At 39.2% G+C, this 25,162-nt stretch overlaps 1 protein-coding gene across 2 annotated transcripts in view; it reads left to right on the top strand.

The window, feature by feature from the left end:
* LOC308494672 (vascular endothelial growth factor receptor kdr-like) overlaps positions 1 to 25,162 on the top strand; it is a 334,242-nt gene that overhangs the window by 158,941 nt on the left and 150,139 nt on the right. For both annotated transcript variants that reach the window (XM_081042530.1, XM_081042529.1), the window contains 2 exons: positions 5,759 to 5,909; positions 9,964 to 10,084. In XM_081042530.1, the coding sequence (XP_080898656.1) occupies positions 5,759 to 5,909; positions 9,964 to 10,084 (272 nt within the window). The remainder of the gene's footprint in view (positions 1 to 5,758; positions 5,910 to 9,963; positions 10,085 to 25,162) is intronic.

Genomic DNA, 25,162 nt, shown 5'->3' with positions numbered 1-25,162 from the left:
ATTTGCCAGTTTATTAAAGGATATGATAAAGGATACAGATGAAAAGCATGAAGAGTTACATAGGGCGAGGTCTGGGAGGGTACCTTTGGAGTTGGGGTATATCACCCTCACTGCATGTGGATGTGTTCACCAACCTGGAAGCTCTTTGAACCCTATACTATTGGGATTTTTATGTAGGTATGATCTTTTATTAACTCCATTTCCAACCCCTCTCCCCTCTCTGGAGGAAGTGGGTGAGACTGAAAATTCCAAGCTTCTAATCATGGCTTGGTCATCTGGTGATCAGCCCCTATCCAGAGGCCATGCAGGAGCCCACTCAGAATTGCCTAATTAAAACAAAAGACACTCCTATCACCCAGGAAATTCCAAGGGATTTAGGAAGTCCATATCAGGAACCAGGGTCAAAGACCAAATATTAGAACAGAAGATGTTCCTAGTGCTTTTATCATTTAAGAAATGCCAAGGTTTTAGGAGTATTGTAATCTCACATTGGCCTATGTGGCTGGGATGCGACTGCTTAAGATGGTTAGATGCAGGGCATAGATCACTCTTAGCAGAGAGGGTGTTTTATTTTTGATAAAGAGACAAACTATTTTTTTTCTGACTTGTACAATATTGGAAAAAATTAAACCCTGAACCTTTGATGGGGGCCCCTGTAATTTTAAGAAACTCCCAGCTACTCGTATCAGCTTGAAATTCTAAATTGGTTTCAGGAATTGCCTTCCTATATATCTGAAGCAACAGCAATGCAATCTATCCTCTTAGGGATCTGAACCCGAGGAGCATTATGAATCTCAGCAGTTTCTCTTCACTAGACAAGGGAAGGGTGTACTCCCAGCCACCAGATCAATCTGTAAAGCACTTTTGTGCCTATGGTCTCAATTCATCCCCATGAGTATTCTGAAATATGATTTTTATTCCTGTTCTTCATAAAAATCCCAGGATGTAGATACTATTGCTATCCCACTTCAAAGATGAAGAGATCAAGGCACAGAGAAGTTAAGCAACTTGCTCAAGACCTCACAGCAGGCAAGTGGCAGAACTAAGATTTTAACCTATGCAAAGGTTCTAGAGGCCATGCTCTCAACCATGGAAAACCCCAATGGGAAGTTCCAAAACCCCATGCATGTGGATGTGTTCACCAACCTGCTTGAACGTGACCTATGAGGTTCTTTCCAGTGGCTGTTCTGGAAACCCTTGCCTTGCTGCCAGGCCCTAGAAATGCCTTGATCAGTCTAGAAAAGAAACACTTTCCTTTACCTTCTTAGATCTGGGGAAGTTTGCCCTAGTTGGAATTAAACGTAGGACATCTCAGGCCACTTTCCAAGTCTTTCTGATGAATTTTATGTAAATTTTTTGAATGTATCAGAGGACCTGACCACAGGCTCCAGAGGAAATGATAATTTGAGTTGGGATGTTCCTGCCATAGTAAGAGAATGTGGGAATGAGGCCACAGTTACCAGAGGACAGGGCCCTGGCTTTGGAGTTAGACAACTTTGAGTCCAAATCCTAGCTCTGTCACAAGCTGTGTGGCTTTTGTCAAGTGCATTGATCTCTCTGAGCTTGTTTTCATTGTCTTAAATGTGGATGACATTGACTGCCTAATGGAATAATGAGGATTAAACAAGATGATAAATGTCAAGCACTTATCACAGGGCTCTGGCATATAACAGGTGGCACCAGAAATTTCTCTCATCTCTGAGAATGAGAGAAAACATGGTATAATGCATGGAGCTTCATGCAGTTTTGGCGTCTGGCAGAATTCTGCTTCACTGGTTCCTAGCTGTGTGGCTTTGAGCATATCTTTTAATTTAGAACACCCTTTTCCCTTTTCTTTGAAATAAGGATAACAATATCTGTTTCTTAGGGTTGCTATGAAGATTGAATGAGTTACTGCATTGAAACTTCTGACATGGTGTAAGCCTAAATAAACAGCAGCCTCTTTTATTATGAACAAAGTGGCTAGTGCATTACAGGCTGGCATCCCACAAATGTAACTTCCCCTCTTTCCCCAGAAAGCAGTTTTGGTCAGTCAGATAGTTAAGTTGTCTGCCGTTTGACTCCTGCTCAATCTTAATTTTCTTCGGGTCTAAATACAAAGCTTTTCGAATAACTCTTCCCACGCAACCTTGCCATACACATAATAATGCACAATTAGCTTACTTCTTTATTGGAATCACAATATTCAGGCTTGCATTAAGATTTGCTGTTAGAAATTTCCCATGATTCTTCTTAGACTCAAATCATATTTACTACCATTCTAGGCTCACTTGATATTGTCACTATTTGAGACTGACTAAAGAAAGTGGGTGGACTTTCTCCAAGTTCTCAGCTCTGTAGAACCTTGAGACTACTTGCTCCAACTCAATTAGGTTTAATTCCAAAAACAATGACTCCAGCCAGGATAGCTTAACCAATCAGTGATGGCTCTCTGGGCTACCAAGTGCCCACCATGATGGTGATTAGCTTACCCAACCAAATTTGAAAGGCATAATATATATGAGGTCTATTTGGAATAATCATGCAGAAACTAGCCTTTCAAGTCATTAAAGACCTCCTTGACTGTGATTCAGGGGAATCATAAAACAGTGGTGGGAATGGAGACAGTTGTCACTCCTAGGTGGCTGTGAATACATTTAAAATAATGGACCGCATGGCTCTGAGCTTCCACTGCCTGCTTGGAGCTCCAGAAGCCATTTTCAAGGACTCCCAGGAATAAAGTCACCTTTGTGCCAACATCCTTATACAAACAGTACCTTATTCACTACCTGTCATGTTACATAGCACCCAAGAGGCACTCAAGAAATACCTATTGAGTGAATTGAGAATTCTGTAGATTCAAATAACCACAAAAAGTCAGTGCTGAGAGAGAAACAATAACCATTTAAACTTAATGCACCCCCAATCTGGCAGATTGGGTAACTGAGGTCCAAGAAAGAGAGAGATTGACTCAGGGTCACACAGTGACCTAAATATACCTGCCCTGTTACAAGACATGGCATACACCTGCAAATCTGGATATGTTTACAGTAAAGGGATTTAGAATCATAACTGGGGGACAATATCCTTTGTCCTAGCATTTTCAATCAGTACTTATATGAATCTAAATGTTCCAGACCCTTAGAGGGTGACACTAGCCCTGCCAGAATTAATTCTCCAACTGGACCCTTTGGATCCAGCTTGATTATTTATTTCACCCGTCTATTAATCCTCTCATTATCATGTGTATTCATTCTCCACCAAGACCAATCAAGAGCAAATATTCTTAATTATTTCTACAGTTCCTTTAAAAGGGAGCAGTTCCATTATCACATCCAGCACTGGAAGTCAAAGACTCCAACACTGTTTTTGATCTGATAGTCATATGCCCTTTCATTCCCAAGTTCTTAATACTGGAACCAAAAATGCACTCAACAAAAATGAAAAAAAAGCTCTGAGATCATGGAAAATGGGAACAATACATGTTGATCCTGGAATTCATTTACCAGAGGAAATCCCGTAGCTGTCTTTATTTGACTTGCTTCAAACAAAGGGAAGGGTGCAGGACAAGGAAATTGTGTAAAGGGGAGGTGGGACTTGATTCCAGGCGGAGCCGGGAGTGTCCAAGTAGCTATTGCTAGAGGTAGTATTGTGAGAACCACAAGTTCAAGGGCAGTACTGCTCCCAGCCAGAGACACGCAATTTTATTAGCTGTTCTTTTCTTAGAATGTGTGTATTTCAGAGGCTGAGCGAGCCAATTTTCCAGTCCTTCCCCTCTCATCTAGAGATACCTATTGAGCCTAGAGAAGGTGAGAACCCTTTTAAAGTTTGATGTAACAGCCAAAAAGCAGAAAAGGAAAGATATTGCTGATCTTAGGATAGAAGCTAAAGTTGGTAAGGCCTGGGAGGGGAGAAGTAGAAGGAGGGAGTGGAAGAGAAAATTGAAGGCAGTCACCAAGGGAGAAGCAGTGGGCAACAGTTTGTATTTACTAATCCCCCGGAAAAAAGCATCAGTCAAGGTCAAAACAAGCCTGGTCAGCCTACCCTCCATCCCATCATGTAGAAATTGTTTTTGCTGTAGTAAAGACCTGTTAGTTAACTCTTCAATTTTCTTTGTAGAAATACAACTCAGGTCTGGTTTAAACAGGAATGCTCAAACAGCAAAACCACATCCCCACTTTTCTGAAGGTTTGAAGATCTCGCAATAGCAATGGAGGCACCAACACTGAAAAGCAGAGTGGAATTCTGCTTTGCCTGACACATGATACAGAACTCTGGCCTAACACATTCTTTCAAACATGTATTTATTGAGCACCTGCTGTGTGCCAGGCACTGTACCAGCCTCTGGAGGTACAGTAGGGAGCAACACTGAAAAGAGTGTCTTCTGTTACTGAGTTGTTCTTGTAGTGAATGTGGGAATAAGGAGGAGAGATCAAGTATGATGCATGGGTTTCTGGCTGAGGTGACTGAACAAATTACTGAAAAGAAGACGAATAGGGGAGGAGGGAAGAGAGGAGTTTTAGTTTTGAAAAGAGGCACAATGTAGTGGTTATAAATCTGAGTGCTTGAGTCAAATTGTCTAGGTTTAATTCCTCACTTCACAATCTTACTAACCTTGGGCAAATTACTTCACCCTCTGCATCTCAGTTTATTCATTTGTAAAATGGGGCTAAAGGAAGTCCATACTTAGTGGGATGTTATGAAGTTAAGTGTGATACTATCTATAAAAAAATACTTAAAAACAGTGCCTGACACTTGGTAAGCGTTTATATAAGTTCGATATATTATTATTATTATTACTATTATTGGAAATATTGAGTTTGAGACATATATGGAACAGTATAGCTGTAAACAGTTATGAGAGAGGGCTTTGGAGCTAGAATACCAGAGTTCATAGCCCAGCTCTTCCACTTACTAGCTATGTGACTTTGGGAAAGCTACTTAACATTTCAATCAGTCAGTAGGGATAATCACTGTATCAACCTCACAGGGTGAGGATTAAATGAGTGCATTTGCATAAAGCACTTAGAAAAATGCCTTGTACCTAGTTCAATTAACTATAAGTAGCATTGATATTATTAGTGTTATCATTCAACTAGAGAAATTAAGCAAGCAGTTGGATATATAAGTAGAGGACTCAGAAATGAGATTCCTGTAAATCAGATAGAAACCTTTTATTGCTGCTGGTTTTCTTAAATCCAAATGCAAATAATAAATGTTACTGAAAATAGAAAAAGGCCAATTGATAGCTTTTGTAATTAAGTTCAACATATAACACTTGGGCATTGACTTTGTGCCCCGGGTACAGAGATGAACCTGATGTCAGTGCTGCCTTTAAGTAAACTTCCAATCCAAAAGACTATTTTTAAATCCACACATTCTGCCATTTGGGTCCTTGGAATTTACTTCTCTTCAGCAGGGCCCTATTATGCCTACTAGAGGTGAAATATAAAAAATAATCACAAGTAGGGCACAGACACTGATCAATCAGGTCAGGCTTTAATGCTGGCTTGGAGCTTTGGGCCCCTGTTGGGTAAGATATTAACCCTTTAGTTGCTAGGTCACAGGGATGACATGGGGAAGGGCCTGTTCATGGGGAGGGACCAGGGCGGTGACAGTGAGGAGAGGGCACTTAGGAGGTGGGAGCAACAGCTATTTATAAACTGATGTAGAAATATTTCAATATTCTAACCATTGGAATTCCTGTACTGGTAGTACCAACTAATATATCAAACATGGTGAGGGACCTTAATCTCTGCCATTTTTTTCTCTTGTCCAGAAAAACCTAAGATCTACGAGAAGGAGACAGATTTGAAGAACATCCAGCCAGTACTCCTAGGCAGTGAGAACATTCTTCGCTGTACAGCAAGTGGTGTACCTTTGCCCTCCTTCATGTGGGCCTGGGAGCCCTGCAGCCATAAAGATGAGTTGTAAGTGACATGCAGGCCAAAGAACCTCACATGGTTCAGAATCTTGGGTTTACTGAGCTACACGAGGGACTGGCAGTCTTAAGATCTTACCAGGAGATTTTCTTTTTCATATCATATGACAGGTGTTGTCCATGGTTTTGGAATGGGGCCCAGGAAGCTAAAAGAAGAGGTAGTACTCCAATAGGTGTCAAACCCCAGGATTTTGCCAGTTCCTTTTAAAATCACAGTCTCAAATTAGAGGTATAAACAACTGTTATGGTTAATAGGCCAGGGAAATTTAGATTTACATTGTGACTTGAGATTTAAGTGGGAGGAGGAACAGAATAGGGCAGGTTTCCAAGTATCTGTCATTGCATGGGGAAAAAAAATACTGTTTTCCCAAAAATAAGACCTACCTGGACAATCAGCTCTAATATGTCCTTTGGAGCAAAAATGAATATAAGATCCAGTTTTATTTTAGTATAAGACCCAGTCTTCCATATTATATTATATTATATTATATTATATTATATTATATTATATTATATTATAGACCCGGTCTTAATTTTTGCTCCAAAAGACATATTAGAGCTGATTGTCCGGCTAGGCCTTATTTTCGGGGAAACACGGTAGTAATGGGTTTGGAAAGTGGGCATGTTTCATTTGAGAATTGCTTCCATAATAAGCCTGATTGGAATTATAAACCCACAATGGGAAAATGTGTCAGCCAATGGCATTTTTAGATCTCAGCACACTTATTTAGCCTCCTGTGATCCTTGTGTAGAAGATAGGACAGGGATTCCTCTTCCCCAGTAACAAATGGAGATACAGAGGCTAAAGGGGATAAATGACTCACTTGTCACAACACAGGAGTCGAGAGAAATCACAATGAGAGCCATGTACCCTGAGAGTTTCCATTTATTGAAGCCCTACTGTATGCCTGGCACATATTAGATACTATGATTTTTGCTTTGGAGCAATAAGCTCTATTTCAAAATGACTGCTTATATGTGGTCCCTATAAGACTTTTGAGTTACATGTTGCCTCTATAAGAATCAGGGGGGAAAAGGGGAAATTCAGAGAGGTGAAGTGAATTGCCCAAAATCCCAGAGTAGGCAGCATTTTAGAATACTTTATCAATGCTCACCACTCATCTCCTACCACATAACCCCCCTACAGGCTTGCCACATACAACAAATTCCCTGCTTTTCCGTAACTCCGAAAGGGTACAGGGAATAGTTCTCTTGGATTCCCACTATTGTCTGAAGGTTGACATGTTAGCTGGCCAGGGAAGTTCATCTTATTAACTCATTGCTGCACTGTGCTGAAGGTGGAGTTCTAAGCACATGGTAATAAATGAGGGAGTATCACTAGGGGATAGTTGAGCTCTGATTGGGGAGAGTCTAGGAAATCTAATTTGGAATGAACAGAGTTTGTTGATGTGGCCTTAGTTCAGAGGAAAATGTAGGGAATACAGTTATCCGACCAAGACCTAGATCTTCAAATAGCAAGGGCTCTCAGTCTTTGTCCCACAGGTACTTTCCAACCAGCTCTCATATGCCAAGCTCCACTCAATTGCTTCCTGCTTACAAATAGGTCCTTGGGAAACATCCTTATCTCCTCTCAATAGGCACAAAGAAAGGGCTCTTGGAGAAGAATAACAGTGGCCTATCAATTTGCTTACTTTGGTTCTGCCCCGCCTCCTTTCCTTCCTCTGACATTCTGTAATTCCCAAGTTACCTCCATTGTTCTCACTCAGCTGAGCTACAGTAAAGCCAGTTGTATTTCTTACACCAATTTTCTATTTGGAATAAAAGAGGAGGGTGAAATGTGAATATTTTTCCTGCGAAAATGCCTTTTTCAAGTGCCTCTCCTAACAAAGTTTTTATTAAGTAAATGGTTATTGAGTACGTATTATATTCTAGAAACCATGCTAATTCCTATCACATTTATATAAAAATTGAATGGAGTTAATATTAGCCACATCATGAGGTTGTTTAGAGATTCAATTCTTGATTGTACATCAGATAAATACCCAGAAGTGGAATTGCTGGGTCATAAAGAAGTTCTATTTTTACTTTTTTGAGGAAACTCCAAATTGTTTTCCAAGTTGGTGTACAAATTTGCAATCCCACCAACAGTGCACAAGGGTTCCCTTTTCTCCACATCCTTGCCAGCACTTGTTTGGATTTATTGGTGATTGCCATTCTGACAGGTGTGAGGTGATAACTCATTGTGGTTTCAACTTGCATTTCTCTGATGATTAGTGATGTTGAGCATCTTTTTATGTCTGCTGGCCATGTGTATGTCCTCTTTGGAGAAATGTCTATTCAGGTTCTCTGTCCATTTCTTAATTGATTGTTTGGGGGTTTTGTGTTGAGTTTTATGAGTTCTTTGTAGACTGCCGGATAAAGAAAATGTACATATATACAATGGGTTATTACTCAGCCATGAACAAGAATGGAATCTCGCCATCTGTGACAACATGGATGGACCTAGAGGATATTATGCTAAGTGAAATAAGCCATACAAATACCATATGATGTGACTTATATGTGGAATCTGAAGAAAAAAATAAATGAACAAACAAAACAAACAGACCCAGAAATACAGAGAACAAACTGATGGTTACCAGACTGGAGGGGTTTGGGGGACTGGATGAAAATTGTGAAGGGATTAAGAAGTACAAATCAGTAATTACAAAACAGTCATGGGGATGTGAAGTACAGAATAGGGAATATAGTCAATAATACTGTAATAGCTATGTACAGTGCCAGGTGGGTGCTGGACTGATTGGGGGGATCACTTCATAGTAACCTGTGGATATCTAGCCACTATGCTGTTCACCTGAAACTAACATAAAATAATACTGAATGTCAACTGTAATTTAGAAGTAAAAATAAAAAATTATTGACTGTACATGAAGAACAAAAGAGGATTATGATTGGAGCAGGACCTACTTTGAATAAAAAAGACATATTTTGGCAAAAAAAGGCTTTATGAGGAAGAACTATCTAATCTCAGACTTAAAAGATAAGGAGCCAGCCATTCAAATAGTTATGCAACAAAAATATAATTTTCTAGTAGCCACATTATACAAAGTAAAGAAAGTAAAATTAATTTTAATAACATATTTAACCCAATATATTCAAAATAGTGTCATTTCATAAGCAATCAATACAGTAATGACATATTTTCAGTCCTATTTTTCATATTAAGTCTTTGAAATCTTGTGTGTATTTTATACTTACAGAACATCTCAATTTGGAGTAGCCTTATTTCAAGTGCTTATTGGAATCTCCAAACAAGTCCACAACATGGCTAATATTAGCTCCATTCAACAGTTTGGGAAACTGAGTCTCAGAAAGGGGAAGTGAGTAGTCAGAAGCCACACAAGCTTGCAGTGCTTGGGCTGAATTGCAGTTCTGCTGAGTACAAGTGTAGTGCCTTACCATTCCCTCTAGGAATCTGCCTTCCTACATGTCTTGGCTGGCCAATAGTGCTCCAGAGCTATTCTCATGATCCTCTTCTCTTTGTTGAAGGTTCAGAGTAAGAGAGCTCATTCAGAAAGAGGTACCGAGTAAAGGAGAATCTTATAGGGCTTCATATTCTATATGTAGAAATGGTATGGCCTAAATAATAATAATACTTTTTCTTATGTTCACTGACCTCCAGCCACAAAGGCCTCCTTGTTCCTGGAACATGTCAGGCATGCTCCTAGCTCAGAAACTTTGCATTTGCTCTTCCCTCCACCTGTAATTCTCTTCCCCAGAAATCTTTATGGCACATATTTGATTTCTTTTAGGACTCTGTTTAAATGTCACCTACTCATAGGGGCCTTTCCTGACCATTTTGTCTTCTAAACTATGTACCTTTCCAACCCATTAATCTATTTTTATTTAATCATGACACGGTTCAAATGACTTTACATATTCTAGATCAGGGGAGACTTCCTGTCCAGAATTTTCTGGATGACATATCTTCCTAGACTAGAAGACAAGCTCTCTGCAGTACTTGGCATGCTTCATACCATTTCTATCAAGAAGATTGTAAATGTGGTCTCATTCTTTTCCAGGTGTATGGAACGGGGCAAGCGGATCCAGCTTTCCAATGTGACTCTGAAAAGTGATCTCCCTACAGGCAACAGGATCCTGTCCATTGAGGAGATGGTAGTAACAAGTGGAGAAAAGACAAAGGTAGAATTCTGGGAGTTGCTGTGGTAGAAGTAACCTCATAACCTGTATATGAGTGATCCTGCTGTTCAGGTGCCGATGTCACATTCCAGGAACTCCTGGGATCTAGGGTCTGGTTGAAGACTGTTGATTATAAAAACCAAGCTTTAGTCATGATGTAGTCTCCTTTAAAAAAAATCTGCTCTTAGGTCAACTCTTTCTGTGTCCCAAGGTGTTGAAAATAGCCTTGCAAGGGAGGCTATTGTAAAAGCACCTGCTCATCTTGAATTCTGGAATCTCTGGGGCAAGTGGGGAAAGGAAACATTAACAAGTCGTTTGGGAAGAAAAGGGGCCAGAGAAAGGCTTTTACAATCTGATACACCACATATGCACAGCACATAGAGGCCTACTTTTACCTTGATGCTGTCAGACCTGTGCTCAACCCCTCTATCCAAAGAAAGAGGCAAAAGAAAATACCAAAAAAATGGACCAAAAATATGGACACCAACTAGAATGTGGCAAATGGAGAAAAAAGGAACATTAATTAAGGTCTGTAGGATCTTACCAAGAATAGCAGTGCTGTGAGATGGAAAACCCATCAGACTGGGACCCAGAAGACCTCTTTTGGAATTCTGGCTCCATCACTTACTGGTTGTATGAATTTTGGCAAGTCACTTCCCCTCTATGGAGCTCAGTTTCAAAATAAGTGAAATTTATTCATTCATTCATTCATTCAACAATTATTCATTGTGTCTACTACATGTCTGGGACTGTGACAAGTATAAAGCAGACATCCTTTTCATCTTCGTGGAGCTTATTATATATTATGGGATATGGATAAAAACAATAGACCAGTAATTTTTAAAATGTAGATTACTGTAATGTCCACAAAGAAAAAAATGAGTGTAATTTCATGGGGAGGGGCATGACATACTTTGGATAAAAAGACATATTTTAGTGAACAAAATCTTTCTAAGGAAGAAATATTTAATCTCAGACTTAAAGGACAAAGAGCCAGCCATGCAGCCAGTTATGTAACAGAAATATATACAAACCACAAATCTAAGCCACATATGTAATTTTGAATTTTCTAGCACCACATCATACAAAGTAAGTAAAAGTGAAGGTAATTTTAATAATATATTTAACCCAATATACCCCAAATATTGTCATTTCATAAGCAATCAATAGAAAATATTAATGAGATTTTTAGTCTACATCTTTGAAATCTTGTGTGTATTCTATATTTACAGACATCTTCATTTGGCACAAGTACGTTTCAAGTGCTCACTAGCCACATTTGACTTATGGATACAGTATTAGTACACAGCTAGGCATTTTCTTTATTTTTACATTTTAAAAAATGTATTTAATATTTGTTAAAGATTTTTATTAAAAATAATGTAAAAATTTTGTAGGGTGTCAGATAGTCACTTGTCTTACTAGGGAGACCACTTCATGGATGGTGGAGGTGCTTGACCACTGCACTGTACACCTGAAGCTGAAGCTGAATAATATTGTATATCAACTATAACTTAATATATATATATATATATATATATATATATAGTCACGGGATATGGAGTATAGCATAGGGAATAGAGCCAATGGAATTGTAATAGATATATACAATGTCAGAAGAGCAATAGATTGGGGGAGGGGGTTAGCACTTTGTGAGGGGCCAAATGTCTATTGCATTGTTTGGTACACCTGAAACTAATAAAAAGATTGTTATTAAAATATGTCTAATATACAATATTATATTACTTTCAGGTGCACACTATTAATTATTCAGCATTTATATATCTAAAGAAGTGATCACCCTAAGTCCAGCAAACTTTTGACACCGTACCACATTATCACAATATTATTGACTATATTCCCTATGCTGTACATTACATCCCCATGATTTATTTGTTTTGTACCTTGAAATTTGGGCCTCTTATTCCCCTTCACCTTTCCCCCCTTAAAAATTTTCAACTACAGTTGACATTCAATATTATTTTATATTAATTTCAGGTGTACAGCATAGCGGTTAAACATTTATATAATTTAAGAAGCGATCTCCCTGACTAGCCTAGTCCTCACCTGGCACTATACAGAGGTATTAATATATTGTTAACTACATGCCCTATGCTTTACTTTACATCCCCATGACTATTTTGTAACTATCAGTTTGTACTTAATCCCTTCAGACTTTTTCACCTTGTCCCCCAACCACCTCCCATTATCACCCCAACAAATGTAGTATCCATCTGGCACCATACATAGTTATTACAATGATGTTATTGACTATATTCCTTATGCTATACCCTACATCCTCACGATTACTGGGTAACCACCAATTTGTACTTCTTTACCCCTTACCCTTTTTCACTTACTCCCAAACCCCCCTCACATCTGGCAACCATCAATATGTTCTCTGTATCTGTGAGTTTGTTTCTGTTTTGTTTGTTTATTTTGTACTTTAGATACTCACATATAATGGATATCACACTGCATGTGTTTTTCTCTGTCTGACACTCCACTCAGCATAATACCCACCAGGTCCATCCATGCGGCAGCACATGGCAACAATCCATTCCCTTCCCTGGCTGAGCAATATTCTATTGTAGATATGTACCACCTCCTCTTTATCTACTCTTTCATCAACAGACACCCAGGCTGCCTCCACATCTTGGCTATAGTAAACAATGCTGTGATGAACATATGGATGAACACATCCCTTCAAAGTAGCGTTTGGGTTTCTTCAGATAAATACCCTGAAGTAGGATCACAGGGTCCTTCTTTGTCTCTTGTTATAGCCTTTGACTCAAAAAGTCTATTTTGTCTAGTATAAGTATTGCTATACCAGATTTTTCTGTTGTTTTAACTTCTATTTTCATAAAATATATTTTTCCATCCCCTTACTTTCCATCTCTGTACGTCTTTCAATCCGAAGTGAGTCTCTTGTAGGCAGCATATATAAGGGTCTTGTTTTCTTATCCATTTAGCCCTCCTATGTCCTTGAGTGGACCATTTAATCCATTTACATTTAAAGTAATTGTTGATAGACATGTAACTATTACCATTTTATTATTCATAATTATGATTTTTTTTTTCATTTTAAAGAAGTCCCTCTAACATTCCTTGTAATACTGGTTTGGTAATGATGACTTCCTTCAGGTTTTTCTCGTCTAGGATGCTCTTTATCAGTTTTTGACTCTAAATGATAGCTTTGCTGGGTAGAGTAATCTTGGTTGTAGGTCCTTGCTTTTAATCACATTGAATATTTTTGCCAAACCCTTTTGGCCTATAGTTTCTGTTGAGAAATCATCTGACAATCTTATGGGATCTCCCTTATAAGTTACTAATTGCCTTTCTCTTGCTGCTTTTAGGATTCTCACTTTATCTTTAACCTTTGCCATAATAATTGTAATGTGTGTTGGTGTGGGCCTGTTTGGGTTCATCTTGTTTGGGAACTCTGCACTTCCTGGACTTGTATGTCTATTTCCTTCACCAGGTTAGGAAAGTTTTCAGTTATTATTTCTTCAAATAGGTTCTCAATCCCTTGCTTTCTCTCTTCTCCTTCTGGTACCCTTATGATGCTAATGTTGTTATGCTTGATGTTGTCCCCTAAACTATCCACATTGTTTTGGATTCCTTTTTCTTTTTGTTATTCCGATTGGGTGTTTTCTGCTACCTTGTTTTCCAAATCGCTGACTTGATCCTCTGCTTCATCTATTCTGCTGGTGATTCCTTCTAGTGCCTTCTTCATTTCATTTATTGTATTTTTCACTTCTGACTGGTTCTTTTCTATGGCTTCTATGTGTGTGTTTTTTTATGCTTGCTATCTCTCTGATGCAGTTCTCACTAAGTTCCTTGAGCATCCTTATTGCCATTGTTTTGAACTCTGTATCTGGTAGGTTGCTTGCCTCCATTTTGTTCAGTTCTTTTTCTGGAGTTTTCTCCTATTCTTTCATTTGGGATGTATTACTTTGTTTCCTAATTTTGGCTGCCTCTCTGTTCATTTCTATGTGTTAGGTAAATCTATTACATCCCTCAGTCTTGACCAGGTGGTCTTATATACTGTGTTTCCCGAAAATAAGACTTAACTGGAAAATAAGCCCTAGCATAATTTTTCAGGATGACATCCCCTGAACATAAGCCCTAATGCATCTTTTGGAGCAAAAATCAATATAAGACCCGGTCCTATTTTGGGGGAAACATGGTAGTAGGTGCCCTATGGGGCTCAGTAGCACAATCTCCCTGGCCACCTGTGCTGGGTGCTCCAGAAGTGGCCCTTGTGTGGGTTGTGTGTGCATTCCTTTTATAGTTGAGCCTTGGTTGCTATTGGCACGTCAGTGGGTGGGATTGAGCCTCAGGCTGATTGGCTGTGGAGTTTGGCCACATTCACAGCTTACAGGCTGCTATACAGGTTGCTTAACCCAGGGAGTGGGATTCGCCCTAACAGGCTTTGGTGTCTTTTGAGACTGCCCCTCGGTTGTGCTACTTGTGGAACTAATTAGGTGGTGCTCTGCTGTGGTCTGAAGCCAACCTCCAAGTATGTTGGTTCTGGGGCTTTTTGTGAGGGGCTCCATTGCAGTCCCAGGTCAGCCACTGCCTGTGACCAGCTGGGGACAACCTAGTGAGAGCTACAAAGTGATCTCCAGTCGTTCACTGCCTCTGCTAAACCTGTAGGTGCATGGGAATGGCCACACTGCAACAGAGGACATTTGCCACCAGTGCAAGACCTAGGGTAGCTCCACAAAATGCCAGGACACTCCAAGGCCTGCTGCCACCTGATGGCTCCCTTAAAGTTCAGCCACTGCTAAAGCCTTGTGCAGTACACAAGTTGGGTGTGGCAGGGTCTTAGGGAATCACTAGAGTGGGAAGAGTTATAGTCACCAGATTAAGGTAAATTCTGGTTTGGTGCCAGTGCTGAGCCTTAAGTTACTCAGCAAAAGCCTCAGAGAACACAGAGGCTAGTTGCCTCCCACCTGGTGTATGTGGGACTGATAGTTTTGCAAGAAAGAGTGCAATGTGGGTGGGGCCGGCTGCTCTTGGAGAAAGTGCCTCCAGCATTGGGGAAGTTGGGTGGGGCGATATTCCAGTGAGTTGGAGCTGTTCCAGCAGGGTGGAGCTGCAGACCTCACCAGACCAATCAGATTCAGATGTGGCCTGTGGTGGAAGGGCTCAGCACAGGAAAGATGTCAACTACTTGCCAGCTGCAAGGTAGGAGGACCTCCTCACAGGAAAATGGCAACTGTCCTCCAGCCCTCAACCCAAAGCAACATGTGGTTTGCCCCCGTATGCCTCTGACACCCCCCAAGTCACCGTCCCTCCACCAGAACCTAGGGAGAGTACCTGGGAGTGAGAGAGTCTGTGTGCATTCTGTTTAATAGTATATTTGGGTTTCCCAAAATCCCACCCAGATGGTCGGGATTCCCCACTGTTTTTTACAGATGGATGTTGTAGGGGCTCCTCTTCCCTGTACCAGCACTGTGGGCTGGGGAGTCTAGTGTGGGGCTGGGGTCTCTTGCTCTTCCAGGGGGAACCTCTGGGGCTGAGATATCCCTCATGGTTCTCAACCACTACACGGAGGTTTGAGGCCAGACTGTTTCTCCTCTCCACCCCTCCTACCAGCCTCAATGTGGCTTCTTTATATTCTTAGTTATAAAACTTCTGTTCAGCCAGATTTCATATGGTTCTCCAGGTTGATTGTTTTATAATTTAGTTGTAATTTTCATTTGTTCATGGAAGAAAGCAGGCACAGTGTTTATCTACTCTGCCATTTTGGATCTTCCATCAAGGAATTTTCTAAGGCACTAAGGCCATAATGTGTTTGTGTTTGGCAAATTTGAGAAACAGAGTTGAAAGACAGTGTGGCTAGAGTGTAGTGAGGGAGAGAGTGACAAAATTGAAGCCAGAGAGGCAGACATGGACTTGATGATGCAGGGCCTTGGAGGACATAGTAGGACTTCATCATTTCATCCTCAGTGCAAAGAGAAGTTGCGCACAGATTTTAAAAGCGTGACTCAAAGTATGTTTTAATGAGATCACTCGGTTTCTGTGTGATTTCTTTGAAAACTCCAATTGGTTTGAAGGGAGCAAGAGAGGAATCAGATAGATCAGTTAGAAGTCTATTTCTGTGGTATAGGCAAGAAGGGGACTGGCCTATACTATGAAGGTTGCAGTATAGACGGAAAAAAGGTGAACTTTGGATATGTTTTAGAAGCATCACTGACAAGCTTTGCTGATAGGATGTATGTGTTTGGAAGTGAGGGAAAGAGAAACCAAGAAATATTTCAGACGTCATCAAACTGGTGGTATGAGGGGAGCCTCCGGAAATCTCCCCTGGAATTTACAACGAATTAAACACCTATAACTCCACAAAGGACTCCCTGCACAGCAGACGGGCAAGATGAAGAGGCTCACAACTGAATTCACCTAAAGGTGGGCAAATTATGCAAGCAGGGGAGGAGGGAAAGGAGAAGTGTGGAGACGGAAACGTGTGGGTGCCAGACACAGACCTAGCTCAGTGCTCCAAGCTCACTGCATCCTGGAACTACCGCAGCTGTGGGACAGGAAAGAACTCGCATTGCTAGGGCTCTGTTTGTGGCCCACAGGGCTGAGGGGACAACATATAACACGGCTGAACCCAATGCTCATGGCAGAGACCTCAGAGAAAAGACTGAGGAAAGAAGGCTGAAAACGGTGCTTTAAGCCTTCACTGCTGAGCAGAGAATGAAAGAATGAAAGCCTTAGGCACTGAGACTAGCAGCAGCCTCCCTACCCTCCCAGAGCTCTCCAAACACCCACCTGTCCAGTGCTAGAAGCAGAACAGTAGCAGTGTCACATCAAAAGAAAATAATATTTGCAGTGCTGAGAACTGTGGTCAACAGACACAGATTCACAGCCCAACCAGTTCTGGCAAAGGGGAGGGAGTTGTGGAAGCAGGACTGGCTGTGGTGGTCGACACTGCCATTGCTCTGGGCAACCTTTCACAACTCACCCTGCCCCGTCCCCACCGATCTGTGCAGATCCCTGAAGGCGTAAACAGAACTGCTGAAACACACAGGCTCTGAATCTGGTGCGGGAAGAGCTTTGGAACTTCAAAGGCTCTCCGCATCCGCACAAGGACTCATTGCCCTATGACACAGGTGAACTGTTAAAAGAGAAGAAGCCTGCCTTCCAGGGAATATCCCAATTGTATGAGAAGCTGGAATAGTGCAGAGAAACATAACACTACAGTGTGAGAGAAAAAAGGGCTGCAGTAGGAAACAAAATAAAACATTCTACCAACACATACTGGAAAACAAAAGAAAGACCTCTTTCTATCAACCTGTTGCAGAAGCCACTCCTTTTGATGTCTAGGAAGAGAAATAATAAATCATTAACTGACACAAATAACCAAGGCAACAAAACAGCTCAGAAAGAAAGTGAAAAGTCTCCAGAAAAATGAACTTAAAGATATGGAAATATGTCACTTAAATGACAGAGAATTCAAGATTGCAGTTCTGAAAAACCTCAATAAGATGCAAGAAAACACAGAAAGGCAGTTTAATGAACTCAGAGACACAATCAAAGAACAATACGAACATTTTACCAAAGAGATTGAAATTGGAAACCAGAACCAAATAGAATTTCTGGAGATAAAGAACTCAATAGAAGAAATTAAGAATGAAATAGTCAGCTTAGGTAGTAGAGTTGAACAGATGGAGGAAAGAATCAGTGACATTGAAGACAGAAACCTGGAAATGACATGGATGGAAGAAAAAAGAGATTTCAGACTTAAAAGAAATGAAAGAACTCTACAAGAACTTTCTGACTCCATCAGAAAGATCAATATAAGAACAATGGGCATACCAGAAGGATAAGAAAGAGAGAAGGGAACAGAGAATATATTCAAACAAATAGTCGATGAGAACTTCCCAAACTTGTGGACAGAACTGGATGCTCAAATCTAAGAAGCAAATAGAATACCTAATTATCTCAATCCTGAAAAGCCTTCTCCAAGGCATTGTATTGAAGCTATCCAAAATCAACGACAAAGTAAAAATCCTCAAGGCAACCAGGGAAAAGAAGACGGTAACCTACAAAGGAAAGCCCATTAGATTATCATCAGATTTTTCAGCAGAAACTCTACAAGCCAGGAGGGAGTGGAACCAAATATTCAAACTATTGACAGAGAGAAATTATGAGCCACGAATAACGAATCCAGCAAAGATATCCTTTAGACATGAAGGAGAAATAAAGACCTTTCCAGACATACAGAAGCTGAGGGAATTTTCTAATACACGACCTGCACTACAAGATATAATAAAGGAGGCTATTTGACCACCATCAAGAGGGACAATTTGTGGCAACCAAAACATGATAAGGGGGAGAGCAAAGGCCTGAACCGGAATATGGGAATGGGGAAAGTAAGCATGATGAAGAAAATGGAATAGCCTAAATATCAAACTACCTTTTACATAAAACTAATGGTAACCACTCAAAAAATCCAGAACTGAAATGTATACTGTAGTAAAGGAAGAACACCACCACACACAAATAATAGACAATAAAAAGACAAAAAAACAATGGAGACACAGCCTTACCAGAAAACTAAAGATAGAATGATAGCAAATCCTCACATATCAATAATCACCCTAAATATAAATGGACTGAACTCACCAATAAAAAGGCACAGAGTAGCAGATGAATCAAAAAACTAAACCCAACCATATGCAGTCTCCGAGACACATCTCAGCTACAAGGACAAGCATAGACTCAAAGTGAAAGGGTGGAAATTGACACTCCAAGCAAATGTTATCCAGAGAAAATCAGCTATAGCCATATTGATATCAGATGAAACAGACTTCAGGATTAAAAAGGTAACAATAAACAAAGATGAACGTTTCATAATGGTAAATTGGACATACAACAAGAAGATATAACAGTCATCAATATTTATGCCCCCAATCAGGAGCACTGAAATATACCAAGCAACTACTAACAGAACTAAACGGAGAAATTGACCAAAACACAATTATACCAGGAGACTTAAACACATCATTGACAGCTATGCATAGATCATCGAAACAGAAAATAAATAAAGAAACAGCAGCCCTAAATACACATTAGATGAAATGGACATAATTGACATATATAGAGCACTTCATCCTAAAATATCAGACTATACAATCTTTTCGAGTGTACATGGAACATTCTCAAGGATAGACCATATATTGGGACATAAAATCAGCCTCAGGAAAATTAAGAAGATTGAAATCATACCAAGCATATTCTCTGATCACAAGGCTTTGAAATTGGATATCAAGTGCAAAAAGAAGCAGGAAAAAACACAGATGCATGGAGATTAAACAACATACATTTAAAGAATGACCGGTCAAAGAAGAAATTAAAGGAGAGATCAAAATATACATACAAAGAAATGACAATGAAAATACTTCCTCCCAAAATTTATGGAATGCAGCAAAAGCAGTGTTTTTTTTTTAATTTATTGGGGTGACAATTGTTAGTGAAATTACATAGATTTCAGGTGTACAATTCTGTATTACATCATCTATAAATCCCATTGTGTGTTCACCACCCAGAGTCAGTTCTCCTTCCATCACCATATATTTGATCCCCCTTACCCTCACCTCCCTCCTCCCATCCCCCTTAATCTCTGGTAACCACTAAACTATTGTCTGTGTCTATGAGTTATTGTTTCTCATTTGTTTCTCCTGTTCTGTTGTTGTTTTTGGTTTATATACCACATATCAGTGAAATCATAGGGTTCTCTGCTTTTCTGTCTGACTTATTTCGCTTAGTGTTATACTCCCAAGATCCATTCATGTTGTCACAAATGTTCCTATATCATCTTTTCTTACCGCCGAATAGTATTCCATTCTGTATATATACCACAACTTCTTTATCCATTCATCTATCGAAGGACATTTTGGTTGTTTCCATGTCTTGGCCACCGTAAACAAAGCTGCAATGAACTTTGAAACACACGTGTCTTTATGTGTAAATGTTTTCAAATTTTTTGGGTAGATTCCCAGGAGAGGGATTGCTGGGTCATAGGGTAATTCTATTTGTAATTTTTTGAGGAACCTCTACACTGCCTTCCATAGCGGCTGCACCAGTCTGCATTCCCACCAACAGTGTATGAGGGTTCCTTTTTCTCCACAACCTCTACAGCACTTGTTACTATTTGTCTTGTTGATGATAGCCATTCTGACGGGTGTGAGGTGATATCTCATTGTGGTTTTTATTTGCATTTCTTTGGTGATTAGGGATGTTGAGCATTTTTTTCATATGTCTATTTGCCATTTGTAAGACCTCTTTGGAGAAATGTCTCTTCAGGTCCTCTGTCCATTTTTCAATTGGGTTGTTTATTTTTTTTGTTGTTGAGCTTCATGAGTTCCTTGTATATTTAGGATTTTAGGCCCTTATGGGAGGCACTGTTTGCAAAAATTTTCTCCCATTCAATTTGTTGCCTCTTTATTTTGCCGATGGTTTCTTTTGCTGTACGGAAGCTTTTAAGTTTTATATAGTCCCATTCGTTTATTTTAGCTTTTACTTCCACTGCCTTTGGAGTCAAATTCATGAAATTCTCTATGAACCCAAGGTCCATAAGTTTAGTACCTATGTTTTCTTCTATGCAGTTTATTGTGTCAGATCTTATGCTTGTCTTTGACCCATTTTAAATTAATTTTGATACATGGTGACAGATAGCATTCCAGTTTCATTTTTTTGCACGTGGCTATCCAATTCTCCCAGAACCATTTATTGAAGAGGCTGTCTTTCCTCCATTGTATGGTTTTAGCTTTTTGTCAAAAGTTATCACTCCGTATGTATGTGGTTTTATTTCTGGGTTGTCATCAATCCCTCTCCTTGGTATCTACCCAAAAAATTTGAAAACATGTATACATAAAGACACGTGTGCTCCAATGTTCATTTCAGCTTTGTTTTCAGTGGCCAAGACATGGAAATAACCAAAATGTCCTTCGATAAATGAATGGATAAAAAACTTGTGGTATACATACATAATGGAATACTATTCGGTGGTAAGAAAAGATGATATAGGAACATTTGTGACAACATGGATGGATCTTGAGCATATAATTCTAAGCGACATAAGTCAGACAGAAAAGCAGAGAACCCTACAATTTCACTGATATGTGGTATATAAAAGAAAAACAACAAAAGAACAGGAGAAACAAATGAGAAACAAAAACTCATAGACACAGACAATAGTTTAGTGGTTACCAGAGGGTAAGAGGGATGGGGGGAGGGAGATGAGGGTGAGGGGGATCAAATATATGTTGATGGAGGGAGGACTGACTCTGGGTGGTGAACACACAATGGGATTTATAGATGATGTAATGCAGAATTGTACATCTGAAATCTATGTAATTTCACTAACAATTGTCACCCAATAAATTAAAAAAAAGATTGTTCATGACTACCAAGTGGGGTTCATCCCTGGGGCACAAGGATGGTTCAACATATGCAAATCCATCAATGGGATTCATCACTAAAACAAAATAAAGGACAAAAATCATATGTTTATCTCCATTAATGCCCACAAAGCATTTGACAAGATACAACATCCATTCTTGAGTAAAACATTTAATAAAATAGGTATAGAAGGAAAATACCTTAACGTAATAAAGGCCATATATGACAAAACCTCAGCTAATCTCGTAATTCATGGTGAAAACCTGATGCCCTTTGCTCTATGTTCAGGAATACGACAGGGCTGTCCCCTCTCACCTCTGCTTTTCAACATAGTGTTGGAAGTTCTCACCAGAGTCATCAGGCAAGAGAAAGAAATAAAAGGCATCCAAATTGGGAATGAAGAAGTTAAATTGTCACTCTTTGCAGATGACATGATGCTGTGTGTAGAAAACCCTAAAGACTCCACCGAAAAGCTATTAGAATTAATTAATGAATTCAGTAATGTTTCTGGCTACAAAATAAATGTACAAAAGTGCATTGCTTTCCTATATACTAACAATGAAATCTCAGAAAAATAAATAAAAAGACAATTCCTTTTGCAACTGCAGCAAAAAGAATAAAATACCTAGGAATAAACTTAACCAAGAATGTGAAAGACTTATATGCTGAAAAGTATGACATTTTTAAAAGAAATTGAAGAAGACACAAAGAAATAGAAAGACCTTCCATTGTCATGGATTGGAAGAATCAACATAGTTAAAATGGCCATATTACGCAAAGAAATATACAGATTTAATACAATCCCCATCAAAATCCCAGTGGTTTGTATTAAAGAAATAGAACAAAAATCATCAGATTTGTATGGAACCACAAAAGACCCTGGATAGCCAAAGCAATCTTAAGAAAAAAGAACATTGCTGGAGGTATCACACTCCCTGACTTTAGCTTGTACTGTAGGGCAACAATAATCAAAACAGCATGGCACTGGCACAAAAACAGACACGTAGACCAATGTAATAGATTTCAGAACTCAGAAATACAACCACGTAAATATCTACAAATAATTTTTGACAAAGAAGCAGATAACATACAATGGAGAAAAGACAGCCTCTTCATTAAATGGTGGTGGGAGAATTGGAAAGCCACATGCAAAAGAATGAAACTGGAATGCTATCTGTCACGATGTGCCAAAATTTATTCAAAATGGATCCAAGCCTTAAGCATCAGTCTTAAAACAATAAACTGCATAGAAGAAAACGTAGGTATTAAACTTTTGGACCTTGGGTTCAAAGAGCATTTTATCAATTTGACTCCAAATGCAAGGGAAGTAAAAGCTAAAATAAATGAATGGGAGTATATCAAACTTATAAGCTTCTGCACAGCAAAAGAAACCATTGACAAAATAAAGAGAAAACCAACTGAATGGGAGAAGATTTTTGCAAACAGTGCCTCTGATAAGGGGCTAATATCCAAAATATACAAGGAGCTCATGCAAATCAATAACAAAGAAGCAAACAGCCCAATTGAAAAATGGGCAAAGGACCTGAAGTGACATTTGTCCAAAGAGGACATACAAATGGCAAATAGACATATGAAAAAATGCTCAACATTTCTAATCATCAGAGAAATGCAAATAAAAACCACAATGATATATCACCTCACCCCAGTTAGAATGGCTATCATCAACAAGACAAATAGTAACAAGTGCTGTAGAGGCTGTGGAGAAAAAGGAACCCTCATACACTGTTGGTGGGAATGCAGACTGGTGCAGCCGCTATGGAAGGCAGTGTGGAGGTTCCTCAAAAACTTTCGAATAGAATTACCGTATGACCCAGTAATCCCTCTCCTGGGTATCTACCCTAAATGTCTGAAAACATTTATCCATAAAGACATGTTTGCTCCAATGTTCATTGCAGCTTTGTTTACGGTGGCCAAGACATGGAAACATCCAAAATGTCCTTCGATAGATGAATAGATAAAGAAGTTGTGGTATATATACACAATGGAATACTATTCAGCGGTAAGAAAAGATGAAATAGCACCATTTGTGACAACATGGATGGATCTTGAGAGTGTAATGCTAAGCGAAATAAGTCTGACAGAAAAAGCAGATAACTGTATGATTTCACTGATATGTGGTATATAAACCAAAAAACAACAGAAGAAAAAGACAAACAAATGAGAAACAAGAAAGGTTTTCAAGTTACTTAGTATGTAATAATGTAAATGGAAGGCAAGGTTTTGATGTACATGACCAAAGTGTCTTTTAGAAAGCCTGGGCCGTTTCCATCAGTAGCATATGAAAATATCACTATATCCAATTTTCTCGATAACCTTGAGTATTACCTTATGTTATCTTGGACAGCTTTTCTGACTAGAAAGCATTTCCTTACATAGAACCATATGTACCTCTTATGGCTTCCACTTATTGGTCTAAGTTATGTGATTTAGATCTCCCCCAAATAAGTTCCTCCTGTATTTTATATCTCTGGAGAAAGCAGCTCTGGTGGTATATAGATAGGCTCCTGCATAGCACCAGAATCTCAACTGGGCGAATGATATGGCATGGTGGGCTCACATTTCCTCATTGACATTTTGTAATAATAATTTTAAAAAATACCTCATTGTTGTTCAAAACTACTTTATTTTCTCAAGGTACACTTATATTTGTACTTCAATTGTTTTCTCATATGTAACACCCCTTTGAGCTATGCAGGGTATATACTGCTTACATCTCTGAATCTGGCTTCCCAATTTCTATATAATGAAGTAAGCAAGTTGCCTACAGTAATTTGATTAAAAGCTAGCAGAATTTTTCCTACTTCCAGACTGCAGTTTGCTCTACTATCTTGCAGGTGTTCCTCCAGAGGTCAGAGGCAGTTTCCTCTACTGTTCAGTCTAAGACTCTGGGAGTTTTGATCATACTGAGCTTTTTCAACACTAATGAAGGATTTATTAAGTATAAGGAAGATGTTATTTCCATAATTCCTATATATAGAAAAACTGAGGCATACACCACCTCTGGAATATATGATGTTTCATGAAATTAGGGCTGTTTGCCCACTTTGTTCAATGCTGTACCACTAGAATATGACTGGCATACTGTAAGTACTTAATAAAGAATGAAATTAAAATTAATTAGTTAAAAAAAACGAATAAGAGTAGAACATTTGCAGAAGTAATAGTCTAGAGTTGAAACAATGGGTTCTTTTCTTGGCAATGAATTAAGACTGATATGGACAAACAAGAACATATTTACAGACACTTAAAATACAATTGGGAAAATAAGACACATATGAGTTCAGTGATAACTAACAAAAAGGCAGTGTGTACTCATCATCAAATTGCAGGACAATGGGAAAACCTAGCTAGATGCAAGTTTATCCTTATATTCTGCCACTCACTGGCCTTGTGAATTCGTCATGTAACCCTTCTTTTAAGTAGGCTTCCTTTTCTTAAGTAGGCTTTCCTATAAAATGGAAATAGGACAACCTTCCTGTCAGTGATCTTGTGAAATATAAGTGAGATATTATGTCAAGTAATTTAGCACAGTGCCTGATACGTAGGAGGTGCTTATTAAAGGATAGATATTATTGCTTATTATTACTGATACTAATGAACACAGAGTAGAAAGCTATCACTGGGATTGGGGATTAAAGGGTTTCA

This window comes from Rhinolophus hipposideros (genome assembly GCF_964194185.1).
Source record: "Rhinolophus hipposideros genome assembly, chromosome: X".
Taxonomy (NCBI): domain Eukaryota; kingdom Metazoa; phylum Chordata; class Mammalia; order Chiroptera; family Rhinolophidae; genus Rhinolophus; species Rhinolophus hipposideros.
The sequence above is the reverse complement of the archived record's forward strand: the minus strand, read 5'-3'. Positions and strand labels throughout refer to the sequence as shown.